A 22,265-nucleotide genomic window follows, 5' to 3' on the forward strand; every position below is an offset into this window, starting at 1 on the left:
GATCTAAAAGTGGGAAATTCCTTCCCCTGCTGAAATACCGTAAGTGATGTAACACACAGACCAATCAGAGCGCTGATCCTTGCAGCTGAAATCACTGTTCATATATCAAGGTTCACTGCTGAAATTCACCAGCACTTCAATCAATAATCAATCTTCAGTTTTACACAAAAACATTTATTGCAATATGATAATTTGTATGACCACTCAAATCGAGTGAGCTGAAATGTGAAGGTGATTCATACTGATCTCAGTGCTGTCAGGCAGAGAAGTTTAGAGAGCACTGATAAGACCCCCTGATACTGACCTAAAAGCGGTTGCCGTGACAACCAATTTCACCTTTAACCTCAGCACTTTAGCTTCACTTCCTCATTCTAGACAGGAGAGACTGATGTGAGATTTACATCAGGAATTTTTTCAAGCAGTTAAAGAGTCAAGAAATCAGTTTGTCTGTAGCTGATATTATGATATATATGAAACTATTTATTAACACTGATGCAATACAGCCAAGCACTGTTCACACCGCAATACTTCAACTGGATGCATTGGTGCACCCATAAAATAAAACAGCATCTTGGGTTTAAGTGTTTCACCCTCCTCTTGCTCTTTTTTTACATTTCAGAGACTGCTTCTCTTAGGTGTCTAAAAATTGACTCCATTTAATTTTCCTGTCTTGCATGTTAATGCTGTATGAATCACTGGATCTTTACAAGTCTTGTTTTCATCTCTGACATGGGATAACTTACTTAGGTAACTTGAATAGATTTTAGAGAAAGAAATTTCTCGTGTCATTTAAAACCAAACTGCAGGTTGTTATTTGAAACCCTCAGTGACCAAATTGTGTTTGTCCAAACCCCAGAATCTTCACCTTCTTAAAGAGCTTTGGTCCGACAGTCTGTTTTTCTTGTGTCTTAACTTAACAAAAGCACGCTTTAAACACAACAATGCAGAGGAAATCCTCAGGGTGTAAAGTTTAGGGTCGAAAGCTTTAAGGGTTAAACTAATGAGGATATAAAGATATACCTCAGGATGCACCACCTCCCTCTTCTTCTCCCCTCCTCTTCCCACACACAGACCTGGTTCGACCGGACTGGGTAATCAGTTACCTGCTCTATCTGACCTGTACACACACAAACAGCCCCCAAAGTCCACTTGAAAACTCAGGCCATGTCCACACTAATGTGGCTAAAAGCTTTTTAGGTCTCAAACCTATTGCATCCACACTAATGAATTATAAAAACTGTCCATGCTGAAATTTCAAAACAAGAGGAATACACGCACACTCCTGTTTTAAGTTTGGTTTGAGAAACCATAAAACCATATGGTTTTATGGTTTCAGCCATTTTCCCGTTTCTTTCCCGAAAATGACTGAAACCATAAAACCATATGGTTTTATGGTTTCAGCCATTTTCCCGTTTCTTGTTTACAGACCAACTGTGGAGAGTGGAGGGTGCAAGACTGGATCTTGACTTGCTGGCACAATGGATCTTGACAATCAGACACATAACACTAGTTGCAGACATTTGTGGTCAAACCGAACAAAATGCAAGTTAAAGTCTTCAACCATCACTGAATTTCACTTGTTTTGTGTCATGATTGGTTAGTCAGATCACTGCAATCCAACACAGAAAAAAAATAGGCAAAGCTGCCAAGTGTGTTTTTAATTAAACTTCACAAGGGTTGACATATTAACTTCTACAGTCTAACTGTCTAACGTCTACAATGCATTTAAGCTGTAAATGTCTGCACATAGGGTGAGATCACATTAAAATCATACATCCGAGATTTTAAAACCACTCAAGAGTCATATACTTATATAGTTTTCCTGTCCACATTACATCACAAGATCAACATTTTCAACTTAATACACTTTAGAGTGTTTTCAAAAAGATGTTCATGTCTAATTTAACCACGTTGGTGTGGACATGGCCTCAGACACACTCTCTCCCAGCGAAACAAAAACAGTGACTTTCTATATCTTTTCTCTCCTACAGAATCACCCCCCAACATTTCCTAAGTACCTGTACCATCACTGCTTTGAACTGCTCCATCCACAGATAAATCGCCCTGGGCTTCTTATACCTTATCCAACCACCCCCTAACTGCTCCACCACCTTCTGTATAGCTCACTACTACATATTGGAAGAGTCCCAACAAAGACAGCTTTAAACAGTTTCCATCAATGCCTGACTGCCTCTAATGCGTCCTAACTGCCTCGCCTGGAGCTACTCCCTGAAGGCCCAATCGAACAAGATGTGCTTTTAAGACAATAAGAGACACCTTTAAGTTGTTTCCAGTTCGTTTAAAGGGTTTTTGAGCACTGCCTGCTGCACCTCACATTTTTGGAAAAACGCTCTGTGCACCTAAAGTTGAAAAGAATTTGATACTGATGATAATGTGTACTGCCAGCACTTAAGGTATGGTCAGAGTACAAAGTCAATGGAAAGATGAGGGGGAGACAAAAAGACACAGATTCACTCACTCGTCTTCATGAATGTAAAGTGACAGCGGGGGGGGTCAAATAAAAAAGAGGTTTTAACAAGTTTTTTTAAATTGGTCTGAGTTTGAGCTGTCACACACACACACAACCACATACACAGAGCTAGTACCTGTTGTTAGCTAGTTATAGTAGAGTCTGCACTGTCACTGGCCGTTTGTGGCCCCCACAACCTGCTGACAGTTAACAGTCCGTGTTGTTCTGGAGATATTTTGCAATGAAAAGTAGTACAAAATGTCCAAAACTAGACACTGGAAGTGTTTAAAACAACACATCCTCATCATTTTAAGAGTGTAACTATCCTCCACAACAGGCTTTGACCCTCAAATCAGTATCTGGGCTATCTATCAGCCTTCACCTGTGGCTGAACAGCCTGTTCTCTTGTCCTGCTCATTTCCCCTCTGCCGTCTCACAATTGTCACCCACATACCTCCCCCGCCCGAGTCCACTGAGTCCAGCTCAGTCAGACATGGGTGGAGGGTGAACAGAATGAACTGTCGAAATCAATTGCTTGTTATTTTATTTACTCTCTAATTTATCCACTGAAGTGACGCGTCAGCGTCAGAGTCAGAGTCTTAGCCAGGAACATAGTGAACATACAAATCAACCAGATCATACACAAACAACACAAAGGAGAGGAACAATTAATGAAAGTTTGTTTAATGTTGCATTTATTTCAAGGTTGAACATGTATCGGTCTGAGATGGATGTTGGTGGATGAGGTGGAAGTTATATCTATAGAGGGAGTAATATTTGTTGACATGCCAACATATATTCATAACAACTGAGCAGCAGTATATCTAGTTTTCAGCCTGTGCAGAAGTTCATATGAAGTTATCACACGTCAGGAGTTGAGCAACTCTGATATAAAGGAATGTTTTGTTGTGGTACACTGCACTGGGAGAGCTGGGTGTGGTCCAGGTAGTGTGCATGTGTGCGTGTGTGTGTGTGTTCTTGTACCTATGTTTGTTTGTGAGGACCAATCTTAATTTTAAGACCTTGAGTGAAGACAGTTAGGACCAGGACAAATGTCCTCACTGTCCAAACTTTTACTAAGAGCAGGTTGAGGTTTAGGACTGTTTTAGGCTTTATGGTTAGAATTAGATTTAAGTTAAGGTTTGGGTTAGGCATGTACAGTAATTGTGATCAGCAAGGTTAGAGTTAGAGGCTAGGAGGACACAACCTGCCTCTCCACTGAGCCTGGTAACAAGTCAATAGCCACAATAGCCAGTCATTCAGTTATGTAGCTTCTCAGTCAGCCTGTCACTCAGTCAGTTAGTTGGGTGGTGACTGGGTTGGGTTAGTTGTAGCAGCCTGAGCAGTCGTTCCACTTCCTTCTCTACATCCTTTAACTGCACAGATGACTGGCTTTCATAGGATCCTGGAAGCTGTGTGTGTGTGTGTGTGTGTGTGTGTGTGTGTGTGTGTGTGTGTGTGTGTGTGTGTGTGTGTGTGTGTATGTGTGTGTTTGTGTGTGTACAGAAAGAGAGATATATAGTTTTCACTTATTTGTATTTTTAACTGCAAGTCTACAATTGTTATTATTATTATTATTATTACTATATTACTTATCTGTATTTTAATAGCAAATTTCTTCTGTTTATATGTTTTTATTTCACACTTGCTTTGGCAATGTTAAAATCTGTTTCCCATGCCAAAAAAGCCCCACTGAAATGAATGGGGGGGACATGTGAGAGAACAACAGATCAATAGTGAATGACCAATGAAGCACAGTGCTGAGCAGGAAGACGTGAGTCAGTAGTACATCAGGTACTGACCTGTGGGTGTGAACCTATGACTGCCTTTTAGCTCCGTTTGGAAATTGTTTAATAAACAGCATGGTTTCTAAACCTGTGAGACTGTTTCTACAGTGGATCTTTGCATTATGGGACAAAAATACTATTTATATACTGTACTACTATAATGACCCTGTATCAGAAAATGGGATGTACATGTTCCTTCAAACTGGGTTAAAGCAAAACTAGAAAAAAAAATAGTCGCAGAAGCTCCTAAAGAAACACAGGAAAATTAAGAGGGACTCATTATTAATTTTGCAGGCAAATAAGAGAAATCAGGGCGATTAATCAATTATCATTTGGCCTATAAAATGTCAGAAAATGTCCATCACAATTTCCGAAAGCAAAGGTGACATCTTCAAATGTCCTGTTTTGTCTGACCAACAGACCAAAACCCAAAGATAATCAATGAACTACTGAGAGAAAGAAAAGCAGAATTTCACCTTTTGGAAGCTGGAACCAGCTGAAGTTTGGCATTTTTCCTTCATAAATCACTTAAATGATGGATTGATTCTCAACATTCTTGTCGATTAATTTTCTGTTGATCAATTAACTGTTTAATGACTAATTGTTTCAGCACTACTAATATGAAAACTTTGCAGAAACTAATAAAACAGTTTTGGTTTAAGCTTGGTCATGATTTGTTTTTGAGTTTTACCAGAGGGTTCGCTCGGACAGATACCTCATCCAATAGAAGAACTTGTAGTCGGCTTAACTTTAATTCTGAAAATCACCAGAATTACAGTTTGGAGATATTTAAAATATGTGAAAATTAATTGAACTTTTCCATTTTTAGGTAGAGTTTTAGTATACAGTACAATAAAATAAAGAAATATTACAGAAGGAAGAGCGAATACACTGCTGAAATTCCATGGGGTTTTGTTTTTTCTGATGTTAGAATTAAAAGTGGCGACTAGAAAAAAAAAATCTATTCAGGTCTTGCAGTCTGAATGACAAAACTACTATTCAATTCAATTCAATTTTATTTATATAGCGCCAAATCATAACAGAAGTTATCTCAGGGCACTTGTCATATAGAGCTAGTCTAGATTATACTCTTTATCATATTATTAACTAACAGAGATCAACAATTTCCAGGGGGGGGGGGTAATGGTAGTGGTAATAATATTAATAATAATGCCATGTCAGTGTCATATCACCATAGGGTCACCGGCTGTTACCAGCCTGGTTTGGTGATGTCAGTGTTTTTTATGGCCCACACAGCCATAAATATCTGACTCAAACCTTAGAGTGACCCTTCACTGAATAAAGTAAAAAAAAACAGGTGTGTTGTTACTTGCATAATCTCACACATTTCCGGACAGGCGTAAACCTGTCATTTTCTCATTTGTTTTGATTTAGCTTTATTTGCTTAATCCGCTGAGTGAACTATCTGGAAGGCGCTGTACCCATGTATTGTATTGGGATTTATTTTATTGTATTTTTTGTTTAGTCTTTTTTGTAGCAGACCCAATAAAATATGATTGATACTATTTTTATGCATTCATTAAGTGGCAGAATATGTTGTGGATTAAATGACCCACTGAATCCCTCTCAAGGATCCCTTGTGCATCACACTTAGAGAATCACATCATTGCGCAGTAGTGAAGAGGGGAATGGAAATACAATTCAAGCACTTGAAGATAACTGTGAGAATGTCGTTAGAGAATCAGTTACCCAGAAAGCAAAGGGGAAAGTAATTTGGGTAAAAAGCGTCTTTAAGCAGAACTACAGTGAGGAAAAAAAACAGACAGTGTTGTTAACTATGAAGAGCAGAGGCACAGCTTAGTTCAGGTAGCTGCTCGATGACTCACTGGGTTCGGCCCTGATGCAGTATCACAGGGACACAAACACACCTACTCTGGGAAAATGGACTTCCAAGAGGAGCTTTTATAGTACCCTGTCTGCTACAAGCCCACTCTTTGGAGATTCAGGAAGTTAATAAAAAAATGAATTGAAAAAGTGGTTATGGCATCGTTAGCTGTCACAGGCTGAGGAGTATATCATTAAAGCACTGATGGTGCAAGTTGCAAGCTGACTCATTTTACATCCTTACTCACCTTACAAAGTAACTAGTCACATTACAGACTTTGACAAAATAGTGCAGCGAACAAAAGGAACAACATTCAAATTGGACAACAAATAGCTGATCACAAGAATTGAGAAATTAATTTGTTATGTTTGTAGGTAACTGAAAAAAGCATCACTAACTAGGAGAGGACAGAAGGGATCTGTCCTAGGGAAGTGAAGCACGTCAGCTTTTTATAACCTCGTCATAACTTGTTGTAAAAAAATAAAACTGCCTAGGATATTCTGGGCCAGTCTCCACGGTTACACACACATGCACAGCTACACACCACATGCACCTCAGTGTGGGAATAAACAATATCTTAACCAATAGCAAAACTCTTTTGCAGTGCAAATGTTAATATTTCTTCAAAATAACAATAAATAATAATAAGAAGAAAAATGTACTACAGTGGGGAGGGAAAAGGTGTGTGTGTATGTGTGTGTGTGTGTGTGTGTGTGTGTGTGTGTGTGTGTGTGTGTGTGTGTGTGTGTGTGTGTTTCATGTTCTTACATCTCGCTGGGGACTGCTTTTTGACGGTTAAGACTTGGTTTTAGGGTACAGGTTAAGGGTTAAGGTTAGGGTAAGGGGCCAGGGAAAGCATTATGTTGATGACTTGACAAACATGTGTGTGCGCGCGTGCGTGCGTGTGTGTGTGTGTGTGTGTGTGTGTGTGTGTGTGTGTGTGTGTGTGTGTGTGTGTGTGTGTGTGTGTGTGTGTGTGTGTGTGTGTGTGTGTGAGACAATCTTGGAATTCTTTCAGTCTGGCTCTTTCTTTCTTATCAAACAGCAGGTTTCACAACTAACAAAAGGAAATATGAGCATTCACCACACCTTTTATAAAGGCACACTCCGCTGTTTTTAATGGATATTCTTAGTCACTCTGTACTGTGAGCTGTTAGAGGAAATAAACTGCACTCTGTTTGTCTTCTTTCTTTATCCTCTCTGTTGTCTCTATTTCCAACCATCACTCATGGCTGAAGAGCTCAGAGATCCTAAAGTCTGGTTCTGATCGAGGTTTCTGCCTCTTAAAAGGAAGTTTTTCCTTGCCACTGTCGCCAAATGCTGTTGTTGGGTCTCTGAAATAATATGATAAAGGTCTAGACCTGCTCTATAGGAAAAATGCAATGAGATAACTTCTGTTATGAATTGGTGCTATATAAATAAAATTGAATTGAATTGAATTGAATTAAAGTCTGTCCTGGCACTATGTGGCCCCCCTGTTGAGATATAATCATCACACCTCTGGCTTCAGTTATAGTTTGCGTGACTGAACTGACGCCAAGTTGACACAAATTCATGATAAATGGATCCAGTAGAATTGGTATATTTGTATGTGGGTATGAACAGCATATAGCAGTCCTGATCATTTATTCTTTTGTCCCTGTTCTTTCTTTATATGTTACAGTAAATGTGGACAAATGGCAAATTCTAAAGAGGCACATATCACCAGTCTGCTGATAAAAAATAAAGCCTGAGATGCTCCATCCTAACAACATCCAGCATGGCAGGCAGCAAAACTCATCTAAATAACATGACAAGCACAACCTTCTCTAATATACTATGTTTATTCACCCAGTTGTTTCCACCAGCGGGACATTACATGAATTATTAAGTGACTGTATTTGAAGAAATCAGAACAAAACTTGTTTACTACCCTGATAAAGTATGAGCACTGCTGCTACTAACGGTATTATTTGGTGAAATATGGAAATGTTGGTTATAAAATACATGTACAAATTCCGATATTTACTATAATACTGGATATAGATATACACAGAGCTTGGTAGGTACAGTCTAACAGCCATCCTTTCCAGAGTCAAGATCAATAATAGTATCATCTGGAAAAACAAATACTGAAATTCAGGTGCTCTTTTTTAGGAATTATATTTCTCACCTGTTCACTTGTAGGTGTCCGAACACCTTCAGGCCTTTGTCTGTCTTGCTTGTCATCTCAGCTGGTTTAAACTGAATGAGGCTTAACAGAAGCTAAGAAGAGAGAAAGACAATTATGTACATTAGACACTGTATATACAATATGTTGAGATGAACTAGCAAACAAACAGACTATACAGACTATAAAGACTATCAAAACTAGCCTATGATTGGGACAATGCAGGACTTATGAGGAGGTGGGTAGTTAGAAGCACAGGAAGCACAATGCATGATGTAGCAAAGGTGGAAGAAACACTACTTAAACCTGGAGTAAAACAAGTTTGAATAAAAATACGTCCTTTCTCCCTGACACACGGACAGTGTGTTATTGTGACTAATGGGAAAATACTCTCAAGTTCAGTTTCATAGCTTGCCTTTAAAAGATGATCATGCATACAAGCACCCTTATGTAAATATTAATCTGATTTTGTCAGTCCATGTCATTTGTATGGTCTTTATACTGTATTTATTTACATTCAAAGTACTTTAGCCCCAAAATTATGAAACTGAAATTATGAAAACAACACCCTCCTCAAAAGAACGGCATTTCCACAAAATACACATAAGGCAAAAACATCATTAAGAAATGTAGCCTGAGTTTGTGCCTTGTGTAAAGATAATACATTAGAGGCACAAACTGTGGCTGGAAAAACATATGGAGGGCATCACAAGGAGAGATTCCACTTCCAGGCATGAGTCTGTGTCCAGGAAAGTCCTGGTTACCTGCAAAAATACAGTTATGCATAAAACTGATGACTCACAAGTGCATTAACCCATTAAATCACATGTTGTATACCTCTAGCTGCAGTAAGCTATCACATCAATACAACATGTGATTTAATGGGTGAAGTTTAGATTACCACACTGCCGCTATAGGATGGATAGAAGCAGATTAGCTGTAAATGCTTCTAAACGTTAGATAGGGAAGACTACATTAGGCCCCTGCAGCCAGAGAGGTCTCAGAATGTAAAATAAAACCTATTTCTTTTTTATAAAGAAGTTACAATATGGAAAAAAAATACAACTTTTCATCAAAAGAAGCTGCCACTGCCTCCAAGTGTTAGCAGGACCATCTTGTGAATGTTAATCTTTCCTCGGAGTTTATCTTCAGTTTATCCATCTATACCAGTATTTCATAATGCTGCTACTTCAGGGGTTTGACTGAAAAGTTCAGCTTTGTGGTTTTGCTCTTCTTACCTGTCCTTCTTGGAGGAACTGCAGGTGAACTACATCCTGGAAGTCAGGTCAGAGGTCAGGTTAGACGTTGCGCACTGGACGCCCCCTGGCACAAACCGCTAACATGCATAATGGCAATTTTGTATTAAACATCTGCTCTGTACTGAAGCCAATTCAACTTTTAACACGTTAGTAACACATTACGTGGCCATATGGGACTAATATACAGTGTGTGTGTGTGTGTGTGAGGAGCCAGACAGCGCCTGCTTTGTGTGGCTGCCATGGATGTACAGCGCCCTCTTGTGGTTAAAATGGAGAGCTGCACTACTGTAACTTGCCTGTGCTACGTCATGTGGACAGCTCCCTTCCAATTGGCTGTCCGCCCTGGATCACATGACCTCTCCTCTCTCTGTCCTGGTTACTTTAACAGCGCCGTGAATGAGCTGTTTTTTTATGTTTTTTGTGTATTTAACAATGAAACAACAATCTTAAATGTTGTTGTGTGTAAAGAACAGACGTCGCGCTGTTATATGTGGGATTATAATTAACCTGGACGCGTGATAACAGGTGGGTGGACAGTTTTACGCAGCTGAAAGTGAGCTGTTTTTGTTTGTTTTGCACTGTCAGCGACTCTCCGTCTCCTCAGTAACGTTAAACCAAAAGCTGGCTCCAGTGTAAGTTTACGGTTTATTAATGGGAATTATGGTAAAGTTAAACACAAGATAACGTTATAGTCAGTTTGCATATTGTCCTTAATTTCAGTGCGGATCAGTTACTTCTTAACCTAATGTGTTTTTTAAGAACTTTAAATCTTTACTTCACTCCAGCGTAGCCCACATTAACTACATTCATGTTTTTAGCCTTCTGCTAGCTAGCTATCCCTGTGTTATCTACTCTGAAGTTTAAAAAAAAAAATCTGTATCTCTTTTTTTTTATCCGTTTGTGCAATTTAAGAATTGAGTAATCGTCTCTGACTCATCCTCCCTTCTACAACTTGAGCCAAAACTCTTGAGTCACTTGTTCCTCTCTAAGTTGTTTTCTCTAATGTGATTTGTTCCTCTGCACACATAAACAAGCCGTCTTTGTCCCCAGCTGCCAGTGTAGCAAGTCAGACCTAAAAGATCACTTCAAGCTTTTTTGTTTACTTTGAATGCTATATATACAGTACAGTATATAATAATAATACACTTTATTTATACAGCCTTTTTCAAAGCAAAGTTACAAAGGCCTTTACATGGATTAAACCAGGATTCAAACATTTCAGTGCTGCAAATAAGGCAATTTAAAAATAGTATAAAAACAAAATGGAATAAAATACCAAACAATAACATAATATAAAAACAACAAAATCAATAATAATAATAAAATAGATAAGACATTTTGGAAATAAAACAATTGTGCTAGCATTAATAAAAAGCTTTTTTTTTTTAATAAATACAGTTTTGAGAAGTGATTTTAAAAGATGTCTGATTCTGCAAAAGATAATAGAGATCATCTGCTTTGTAAAGCACCCCAAGAAGGGTAAAAGCGGTACTGGAAAATCTGAAAATGTCTCAGACTCAGTTTTGGTATAACCCAACCAGCATTGTTTGGTTTTCAATATCATACAGTAGCTTAAATCTTAACTGTTTTGTATGAGTGTTCATGTAAACGCAAATGTATTTCTTATGTCTCTCCTCTCGTTACCTGTGGGATCTGTCCATCAGCTCTAAAATAAAAGCTAACATAAGAGCATCAAACTAAAGCAGTGTACATATTTAGCTCAGTGAGGACAGGAATGGCTCTAACAGGAAATGTTTTGCCTTCTTTGAGATCAGTTTCAAGGAAAGCCAGTCGCTTTAAAATAAAATATGTTGTACACGTTGAAGCGCTTGTTTCCTCCATGTCCAAACTCTCCTGTGTGCTTTACTGAGTCACACTGCTGCTGTCAGCATTTAGGCTTCCAAACTTCCTCTCTCTTTTAAGCAATCAAACCTCATAAATCACAAGTAAGTAAAGCTTTATTTGTATAGCACTTTTTAAAACACACAGTTACAAAGTGCTTCACACATACACACACAGGGAAAATATAAATGAATAGATAAATTACAATACATAAACACAGCACAAAACCAAACTGAAACAAACCCAAAACATAAGACAGGGATGGAGATCTACGAAATGCCTATAGAGATGGGTTTTTAGACCTCACGACCCCAAGAGTTTTTTGATGTAGGATATTTTGGTGGTTGTGAGCTCGGCTCCCAGCAGCCCTGGCCGACTTACATGCAGCTTATCAGCGGCTGGAGCTGTGTGTGTCTTTGTGCTAGAGATGAGCTATGCAGGTTATTCTGTGCTGTTAAAAACATCTAGAACCTTCTCTTTGTCAAGTCTGTAAAGGTTAGGCAGAGGTGTGTGTGCAGAGGAGAGACAATGGTGTTTGAGAATGCTATGTTGTTTCATAGCTATGCAGCTACTTTAAGTTAAATGAAACACATTTATCTTTTACTCAAACAGAAACTGTGTAGATCCCCCTTTTCCCATATGATTCAATTGTCAAACTCATTTTGTGCTCTTTTTTTGCAGACCTTGATTTATGTCGTGATGTTATTTATACTTAGATGTATTGTGATTGTTGGAGCACGTGATGCAAGACAAATGTTCGTGTCAACGGACAATAAAGTGTATCTTATCATAATGTTATATTTTTTTTAAACTGGATTAAATCGCCAACTCTACCCTGTTTGGTAAATATCAGTGTGTTGACTACAGGTTCTGTCATACCACAAGATTTCCATGTAATTCCGAGTTTACCTCTTGCTGCCATTTTAAGCTCCCAACATGTAAAAGTTTCCTTGTGCAACTTCAGTATTGGGTCATTCGTCAAGTCATAACCACAGAAACATGAGACATGATGTAACATTGCGTGTTTTGTTCCCATTTGGTCTCAGAGCCGCAGAACATCATCTGACCAGAGCTGACAGTACTGATATATATCAACTCAGATGTCATTTTGTCTTTGAAAATGAAGACTGACATGGCTTACAACCAGGTAAGGTGCTTTCATGTGCTTTAGTTAAATGAATCATAGTTGATAAACAGAAAATTAATCGATGTAAATTTTGAATAATTTCTACTTTTGATTGGGTTTGATTATTTGTCCAGATTATTTATTATTATTTAGACATTTACTGGGCAAAGCTTCTCTAATGTGAGGATTCATTTGCTCACATTTTAAAAATCTAATTGATCACTTTTGATGTTCGTTTGAGACTGGCTTTTGACATTTTGAGCTAAAAGATTGATTGAAAATTACAAATTAATTGATGCATCCCTAATGGTTTGAACTGTATTTTAAGACTCTGTGCTGTGAGAAAATCCTTTCTGTTTTTCATGAATGTTGTTAATGGTGTAAAATTCAGCGGCCTTGTTACTCAGATCAGAACAGTGGAGTTTCCCCGTGTTGTCTGTCGTAAGGTGATAGCTCATCCCATTTCACCCCGTCAGCTCTGAATCACATCTGCATATCATACATTCATCTTAAACTTGCTCTTATTTTGGAAAAAAAAAATCCCATTGGCATTAACAGGGTTTCCACTGGTTACTGAATTCCTGTAATGACAGTAAGACACACTGCAAACAGAGGAAGTAAAGACATTTGAAAAATACTGACTTTCAGTCAAAGAACATTAACAAATTGTACAATTAGTTTCACACATTTATGGCAGTAGATGGTTTTAGAGTAATGCACCAGGACTTTCTCCTCCTCCATTAAAGGTTCAGTTCAACCAAATCACAAAGAGCACAGTTGAAGAGTGAAAGTCTCTCCTGCTTGGGACATCCACTTTAATAATAGTTTATATCGTAGTAGTTTAGATTTGGATTAAGTGCTACATAAAAAGCACCAATACTCCCAACCACAAACAAATGTGAGTCCTTCAGTGCTCCTGCGCATACATGGGTCGCAAACATATTGTTCCTTTTGATGAGTGACAGTTGTTAAAGTGAGCAATAAGAAAATCATCTCATGTTGCACATTTGGTGAAGGTTGGATTTAAAATCCTCAAAATGTTGTTGTTGTTGTTGTTGCTATTGTGTTAATGTATTCTTCTGATGCCTGTAGCTGGTGGACGTGGAGAGGAGGAGACAAGAATCCAACAGGAAAGCACAGCTGGTATGTTACAGACACACACACAGACTCAAATCAAGCCATATGTTTTTACTTAGAACTTTTACAAAACACTAAACGACTTCACCATAGAAACACATCGAACTCGGTCGTCAAATCTTACAAAGAAATACACACATTCAGAGATAAATATGATTTACTCAACATTGATCAACAGCCACAGCTTTTAAGTCTTGCTTCCCCTTCTAGTATTCCAGATGTGTGATAGCTCTGGCCACTGTGTCTACTATGTTGCTGGCCGCCACGGCCCTCTACATCCTCCTGACACCGAGGGTTTCCTCCTCCCATCCTGCCCCGAGCAGCAGCGTCCGTCGGCCCCAGGCCGAGTCCTGCTCAGACCCCTGCAAGTAAGCAAACCCCTACACACACATGGACGACTGTTGTAATAGCTGTTGTATAATGTAAGCACTATTCAATATTTGATAAAACAGAGAGCAAACTCAAAAGACGTGTGTAGGCTGATCAGTCAATTCAGAGTTCATAGCTTACCTAGGATGGGTACGCTCAAAAGCTCCATAACAAGCAAGCAAGTGGACCTTGAGTGGAGATTGTTTTATCAATTGTTAAAATAGTTGTTTTTTTTTGTTTTTTGTTTTTGTAAAAATTGTGGGCAAGGTATGTACTGAGTGAGACATTTTATACACCTCGTATCATATAATATATCTGCGATAAGATAATATCTACAGATGTATCGATCTGACCAATTTATTGTTCAAGCTCTACTCCATAGGCAGAAGCAGGAGTACAGACATTAATCATTATCATCAAGCCATTTCCTGTTTCCTTCGTGTCAGGATCGTTCTGGTGGAGAGCATCCCTGAAGGGCTGGAGTTTAATTCCAGCACCACTCACCCCTCCATCTTCCATACCTGGCTCAACCTAATGGGCGAGGCTCACAGCAGTATCGACATCGCCTCCTTCTATTGGACGCTCACTAACAAAGACACTGGCACTCATGAGCCGACAGCCAATCAGGTCAGCTGAAACTGTGAATGGCCAAATGGCGCAGGATGAGTTTTACTTATCAAAAGTTTATTTAAACGAACATGTGGAAAAAGTTGACAAGCTTCTTTATTACTATTTTAACTATTTAAAACAAGAAAATGGTTTTCTTTTTGATTATAGTCTGAATAACATTTACAATATTAAAATAATTTTCTTGCTTCGTACACAGGGTGAGACCATCCTGAAGACACTAGCTGAGCTTTCAGGGAAGGTGTCTGTTCGTATCGCAGTCAACACACCACAGGAGAGTCAACCGCAAGACGACCTCAGACTGCTCAGAGACTCAGGTGACACTCTGACTGTCTTTTACTAAATACCAGCAAGTGTGATATTGAATTCAACCATATGGCTCAGCCCTAATATTTAGTTTGTGTTTACTCCTATAATTTTTAATAATGTTTTCATATTCATTTTACATTTCCTCTGGTGTGTAGAAAATAGTCTCAAACTAGTGGATAAAATTCATCATAACTTTTGTTATTTAGGCGATAATGAATACTGACGTGTGTGTGTGTGTGTGTGTGTGTGTGTGTGTGTGTGTCAGGAGCTGATATCAGGACAGTTAACATGAGAGAGCTCACCTCAGGTGTCCTCCACACAAAGTTCTGGGTTGTGGACAAGAAACACATTTACATTGGCAGTGCCAACATGGACTGGAGATCCCTCACACAGGTTTACACACACACACACACACACACACACTTTCACTCTCTCTCTCTCTCTCGCTCTCTCTCACAGGTTATCAGTCAGAATCAAGTGTGGCCAAAGTAACCTGGTTTTTGTTACTCTGGATAGTATCAGTGTTTTACACAGTAATCATGGGAGGAAGTGAAATTAAGTATTGTTTAGTTTTTTTAACCCAGAATTCAGTCTAATAAAGGATCCCAGGCAATATCTGCTAAACTGAATGAAAGGTTGCCTGGTGCCTGATCAGAGCAGAACTAATTTTCTTCTGCTATTAAGAGGAAGTTCTTTGTTCAGTCACATGCCATGCTGAAAGAATGGTTTAAAATTTGCTTTAATACTGTCATCAATATCTCAAACCACATCTCAGTTTTAGCTTTCCTAATCAGATATTTAGCTACACTTAGTATTAATTTTGCTGCGTTGTCACTGCCATGAACATCCTGTTTTCTGTTTTCAGTTTCTGTGTGTCTGCAAACAATAGACATTTATTTCTGAAATTACTGAAAATTTTAAAATCTCAAGAATTACCAATTAAATGTAATGCAAATGAAGTTTAGAAAATATAAATATATGTCTGATATAAAGTAATTGCATCTACACAAATTCTGTCGATTCAGTAGTCTGTCATCTCTTACATTCTGACACTTGTTTGTGTGAAGAAAAATGATTTACACAGTGACACTTTGGTGTAGTCAATAAAATCATTAAATGATACTAAACATCAAAATCTTCTAATGAAGTCAAAGAATTATTGCCTGGTCAAAGGATGGAATTAGAAATTGAAACTAAGTTGTGGAGTAATAGTGAGAGAGCAACATTTATAAAATATTTTTTATGTATGTAGTTTTAGACTATTCATTGCCACAATTTTAAAACCCAGAAGCTGTAAAAGAGAATTGAGAATAAGTTTATATTCTGCTGTTGGTCTCTAGGTGAAGGAGCTGGGCGCAGTGGTCTACAACTGCAGCTGCTTGGCTGCAGACCTGGGTAAGATCTTTGAAGCCTATTGGTTCCTAGGGGACAGTCAGTCAATCCCATCACCTTGGCCCACCAGCTTCTCCACCCTCTACAACAAGGACACGCCACTCCAGCTGCCACTCAACAACACACCGTCCAACGTCTACCTGTCGGTGAGATACATACATGGATGGAAGGATGAGGGATTTTAGTTTTTTTATTTCAGTATGTCAACAGTAAGAACCCTATCTGTTAAAAAAGTTTGTTTTGATGCTGGTTCATTAGACTGAAACCCAGTTTTTAATACCACGCTATAAAGAACATCAGTGATTGGTTATGTCAACTCTTGTAGACTCACTTATTTCAACTGGCAGCATATCTACACTTAGCAAAATGTGTTTCCTTTATCTCTTAGAGTAACTGCTGAGATGTCAGTATTCAAGACCATTTCTTTTACAATAGATGTGTATGAAAAAAAAAATCTTTCTGAGCCTAAGGTTGTCATGTGACCTGCAGTCCCAAGACCAGAGGCCACAAAACCAAAAATACCCCACAGTGTAGATATGCCGCCAGTTGAAATAAGTAAGTCTACAAGAGTTGACATAACCAACATTCATCACCTTCTTACTGACCACTACTCTTCCTTAGTTTATCATCTGTCAAGGCTCCCGTATAGTTTAAAATGTTGCTAATAATTAACAAATAATTTACAAGATCTTTTTTTCGTTTCTCTCGTCTCTCCTCTGTCTCTCAGAGTTCCCCTCCGTCCTTCTGTGCAGCCGGCAGGACTCCAGACCTTCAGTCCATCCTCAGTGTGATGGAGGACGCCCAGAGCTTCATCTACATTGCTGTCATGAACTACCTGCCCACCATGGAGTTTTCACATCCTAAAAGGTACAGTTGTTCAGAGACTTGTGAAATCTAACTACAGGGAGGATAGTTGAGAAGAGTCAGAATTAGCTTTTATAATTAGTGAATCACTTAGGAACTGCTGAGGGTAATGTAGGTCAGATTTTTTTTTTCTCTATGGATGGTAATTGGTGGTTGGTCGGTCAGTCCACCACTATGGTCCAGACTGAAATATCTCAACAACTATTGTACCATTGGATGGATTGCCATACAATTTGGCACAGGTATTTATTCTCCATTTCATTCCCTTTTGGTTAGCATCATTTAAACCCAAAGGTAACCTAAAGTACTTGTGTAAAGTCAAGTTAGAAAAGCATTATGCCACTGACACCCAGCTGTTAACTTGTTGTGCCATGGAGCCTTTATGCTGTAGTAAATGTGGTACATGTGTAAATGCAGGTAAACACCCGTGCAGAAATCTCTAATCAGAAGTCATTATCTGAAATTCTTTAATTACATTATAATCTACTTAAACTGTATTTAACAAGTGAAATTCACAAAGCAAACCTGCATTCCCCGAGTTAGGGTGTTTCAAGAAAACATCAAGTAGTTGCACCAGCGATATTATGAGCATTTTATTTGAAAATAAATCATGTGAAACAGAACTGGGACACGGCTTATTTGCATGGTTAATGTGATGTCTCATGTATTCATACTGTACATGTGGCGCCCTATGCAGGTACTGGGCAGACATCGACACCCAGCTGAGGCGAGTGGGGTATGAGAAGCGGATCAAAGTGCGCCTGCTGATCAGCTGTTGGGCCAGCACCCAACCGGTCATGTTTCCCTTCCTGAAGTCTCTGGCCTCCGTTTACGACCCCAAGAGCAAACTGGATATCCAGGTGGTAAGTAGCTCTTCTGTGTTTCTTTAGTAAAAAGAATTAAATTAAAAGGCCTGGCCATGTTCATGTGTCCTCTACCACTGAGGAAGGAGGTTGTACATATTATGATACATATTCTATAGTAAAAGCAATAACCTGATGACCTCTTGTTTGCTTTATCCAGAGGCTGTTTGTGGTGCCTGCCAGCCCCAAGCAGAAGGAGATTCCCTTCGCCAGAGTCAACCACAACAAGTACATGGTGACTGACAAGATAGCCTACATAGGTAAGGCTGCACACACACTGCATGGTTCATGTGAAACACACTTTTATACCAACATGTGTTGTAAGTAACTAGCTTTTGAGTAGGTGTTTTAATGTATCAAGTTGTGATACATACATTGTTTATTCACTCATGCACCTGACTGTGAATATACACAAGTATTAGTGTTCACAGGCACTCATCAGTCATAAGGATTGAAAAGAGAACCTCTCTGCTTCCCTTAAAACGTGTCATTTTGATAACAGATGATTCATTTTATCACGAAAACACTGAGATCAAAATACTTCATATTATTGTAAACTGAATACTTTGGCCCACTTGGGGCTGTGGGAACTTGACAGGCACTTGTCATCTGTGTAAATTATAGCCTAAAGGATTAATCAGTTATGAAAATAATAATAATCTCATCTGATTGTTCAGAGTCAGAAATACTTTATTGATCCCCAAGGGGAAACCCTTAATATGTATCACCTGTCTAATCAGCCTTGTCTTTAAGAAAAAGGGATAAATAGGCTAAAATATAATCTGTTTTTTTTCTGTCTTCAGGTACATCTAACTGGTCAGGTGACTACTTTGTGAGCACAGCTGGCTCAGCATTGGTTGTCAACCAGACTGCGTCACAGTCCCTGGAGCCAACCGTCCAATCACAGCTGAAGGCTGTGTTTGAGAGGGACTGGAACTCTGACTACAGCACCCCTCTCACCCAGCATTCAAACGTCAAAGACTTGTGTTAGTTTCAACAGACAATATTACAAATATCATATCAGTCTACATCAGTGTACCTCAGGTGGTCTGTTCAATACATATTGCAGTGCTATATTTGCACAATTATTTTAGTATTCAAGTTGTTGTGCATTTTGCACTAGTCAGCTGAAACAATTGTTCACACTGTGAACACGAAAACTCAGACGACCTCTCAGCAGAGCAGAGTTTCCCTGTTGGCTAAGGTCCAAAGGAAAATCCTGGCTTATCACAGCTTTAGTGGCAACTCCTATTTGACCAGAGAGTGAGTGAAGAGGATGCAGAGGACAGGGTTAGATGGAGGCACATGATTCGCTGTGGCAACCCCTGAAAGGGAACAGCTGAAAAGGAAAAGGAAGGAGGAGAAATGTGCCATCAAACCAGTAGACTGCCCTGTACCAGTCTTACCCTGTCATGGCTTGTTCAAGGGTGTCTGATTTTTATTTTATTTTTTTTAAGGCAAGAATTACTTTGCATCTCTTTGCTGTTTCTATCAAAGCTGACCTGGGTTTCAAACTACATAAGCCAGATAAAATGTTAGTTACTCTGCACTAACATCAGACCAGTGCAAAACACGTCAGCAGTCAGAATGCACTGCGACATGTCACCAGTATTGACAAACCATGAACAGGCAGTTGTGTCTTTTTTAAAAACCTCCAGCAGACATGCACAATAAACTTGAATTCATATAATCATGTGGTTTCTGTCATGTAGAGCCAGTATCAGTAGGGGGCACTGTTTCAGCTTTCCAGTCAGGTCAGTTTCATGCTGAAGCACAATGATGTTTTAACCGGCTCCCATAGTCACCCATGTTAAGTGATCTAATCATTGATCACTAGAAAGTGATCAATGATCAGTCACAATGCCTTTCCTTTATACAACTTCAGCCTCAATGGGACTTTTTTATCCCAGCTCATCTCAGGAAGTAAAGTTTGAGTGTTTTCTTAAATGATCATTTTAGTTTTTTAATGCTCAAACTGGTGTGCTGTGCCTGTATTGTAAATAAGATAAGGCTTTTTAAATTCCACTCTCAGTCTTCAGGACTGTTTTTAAAGTAAATGGATGTAATACTAAAGTCAGCAGTGCATTCGATAGATTAAGAGTTTGCAGCAGCAGTAAATAAGGATGAACTAATTTAATTTCCACTGTGTGGAGTGATTGAAACTACAAATTAGTGAAGAGATGGTTGTTGTGGCAACTGTCCAAAGAAGCGTGTTTACTAGTAGCAACATGCTTATAAAAAAGCTGTGGGGCAGTTATTGTGTGTCATTATCTCCTTCCTCTTTATAAAGAAATTACTCTCAATAAATGTCTTTGAATCAAGCATGTTCCAGTCTGTTTAAAGTTCTTCATGGGCCCTCTGACACACATACATTTAATTATAATTAAGGGCCTGTTCAGGGCTATGGAAAATAAGAATTATTTATATGACACAATGGACTTTATACCACTCTTTTTGAAGTAAATGAGCTGATATCTGCAGGAATGAAGCTGTGATTTTAGAAATACTGAAGTCATGACTCCAAATTCCCCCATTGCAACCACAACACTCTAAGAATGGTTTGGATAAGCCTCCACATATTCAACACATTCACACTTTCAAAATATATTTTATGTCCCTACATGATGCTACTTTTAAACAGTGTCCACAATGCCAGAAATTCTGGTGGAGAAATACTAAAACACCTTCTGCTTCTCAAGCCCTCTCTGTTAAACTTGTAAACAGGATGAAGGCTGTGATGCTGGACTGTTTTTACCCATTAAAACTACTTAAGCCATAGAAGGGAGCTCAAAGTGAAAGAGGGGATTGAGGTTGGTAATTGTACCTGGAGAATTTCTTTGTGGTCGAGCTGGGGGGGGGGGGTGATTACTGTACTGTACCAAGACCAATTGGGTCGGATCGAAGTGGGACATGGCAGCTCGGTCTTTGGCTCTCTTTAATCCTGGGTAAGTGCGAAGTGAGGGGTCATGGATGGATTACTGAACGGGCCCCTGGGCCAGAGCCTCTGTTTGAAGTGGCAATTCTTGTTGGAAAGTCACAGTGCTCAAATGTCCTGATGACGATGATGTTTTTTTTCTCCTGATGCTGATCAGAGTCTTTTCGTGTTGAGTATCTGCCAACCAAATCCAATCCAGTATTTTTGTTGAAATTCTTTCATATTACAGCTGCACAGCACGCTGAGGCTACAGTGTTTAATTAAACTACAGGCAAGCAATTTAAATCAGTTTGATAACTGAACAGCTCTGCTTTAACAAAGTTGAACCCGCATCTCAGGCTTTCTTTGATGTTTCCACTAATATTTTGTATAGTGTGCTGTAGTATTTAGTATAATATATGTGCAGAGGAGTGTAACTGGATCTGTGCGGCAGAAAGCTTTGGACAGGAGTCAGACAGCCCATCTGTTCTAAAGTTCAGCTGCAGTTTTCACTAATAGATTTCTGATTCACTTGTAAAATGTGTCTTGCTCCTATGTAGGATGGGTGGGGGGCCTTTCACATGTCTGCGCCCAGGGGCCCATTGTTTCATAATCCGTCCATGATTGGAGGGTATTCTGGGGATCTGGATGGCCCTGAGACATGCCTCAGCTTGGGGAAACTGACCTTTCATGCTGCACCTTCACCTGCTCGTCCAGGGCTTGAAGTTTATCTAATGTTGAGTCAAGAATCTGAGGTCAACAGATACAGTGCATCCGGAAAGTATTCAGTGCTTCACTTCTTCCACATTTTGTTATGTTACAGCCTTATTCCGAAATGGATTAAATTCATTATTTTCCCCAAAATTCTACAAACAATACCCCATAATGCCAACGTGAAAGAGGTTTGTTTGAAATCTTTGCACATTTATTGCAAATTTTAAAAAATTAAATAAAAAAAATTAAATCACCTGTAGATGAGTATTCACAACCTTTGCTCAATACTTTGTTGAAGCACCTTTGGCACCAATTACAGCCTCAAGTCTTTTTGAGTATGATGCGACAAGCTTGGTACACCTATTTTTGGGCGGTTTCTCCCAGTCTTCTTTGCAGGACCTCTCAAGCTCCATCAGGTTGGGTGGGGAGAGTCGGTGCACAGCCATGTTCAGATCTCTCCAGAGATGTTCAGTCGGGTCCAAGTCTGGGCTCTGGCTGGGCCCCTCAGGGACATTCACAGAGTTGTCCCGCAGCCACTCCTTTGTTATCTTGGCTGTGTGCTTAGGGTCGTTGTCCTGTTGGAAGATGAACCTTCGC

The 22,265-nt window shown here is 39.1% G+C and overlaps 1 protein-coding gene across 1 annotated transcript; it reads left to right on the top strand.

Moving 5' to 3' along the window:
* The first annotated feature begins 9,858 nt into the window (after window positions 1-9,858).
* On the top strand, window positions 9,859-20,361 carry pld3 (phospholipase D family, member 3). The gene is made up of 12 exons (XM_044202873.1): window positions 9,859-10,036; window positions 12,400-12,500; window positions 13,572-13,622; window positions 13,827-13,984; window positions 14,432-14,612; window positions 14,812-14,929; window positions 15,187-15,314; window positions 16,262-16,459; window positions 17,041-17,180; window positions 17,875-18,040; window positions 18,201-18,300; window positions 18,844-20,361. Exons 2-12 carry the CDS (start codon window positions 12,474-12,476, stop codon window positions 19,029-19,031), a joined length of 1,455 nt encoding a protein of 484 aa, XP_044058808.1. The 5' UTR covers window positions 9,859-10,036; window positions 12,400-12,473; the 3' UTR covers window positions 19,032-20,361.
* Window positions 20,362-22,265: the final 1,904 nt, after the last annotated feature.

This window comes from Siniperca chuatsi, linkage group LG7 (genome assembly GCF_020085105.1).
Source record: "Siniperca chuatsi isolate FFG_IHB_CAS linkage group LG7, ASM2008510v1, whole genome shotgun sequence".
Lineage (NCBI taxonomy): Eukaryota > Metazoa > Chordata > Actinopteri > Centrarchiformes > Sinipercidae > Siniperca > Siniperca chuatsi.

Coding starts and splice junctions, on each gene's coding strand:
- pld3 (XM_044202873.1), top strand. CDS start 12,474: ATGAAGACTGACATGGCTTACAACCAG. Junction 14,613..14,811: donor ATGAGCCGACAGCCAATCAG/GTCAGCTGAAAC, acceptor CTTCGTACACAG/GGTGAGACCATCCTGAAGAC. Junction 15,315..16,261: donor ACTGGAGATCCCTCACACAG/GTTTACACACAC, acceptor GTTGGTCTCTAG/GTGAAGGAGCTGGGCGCAGT.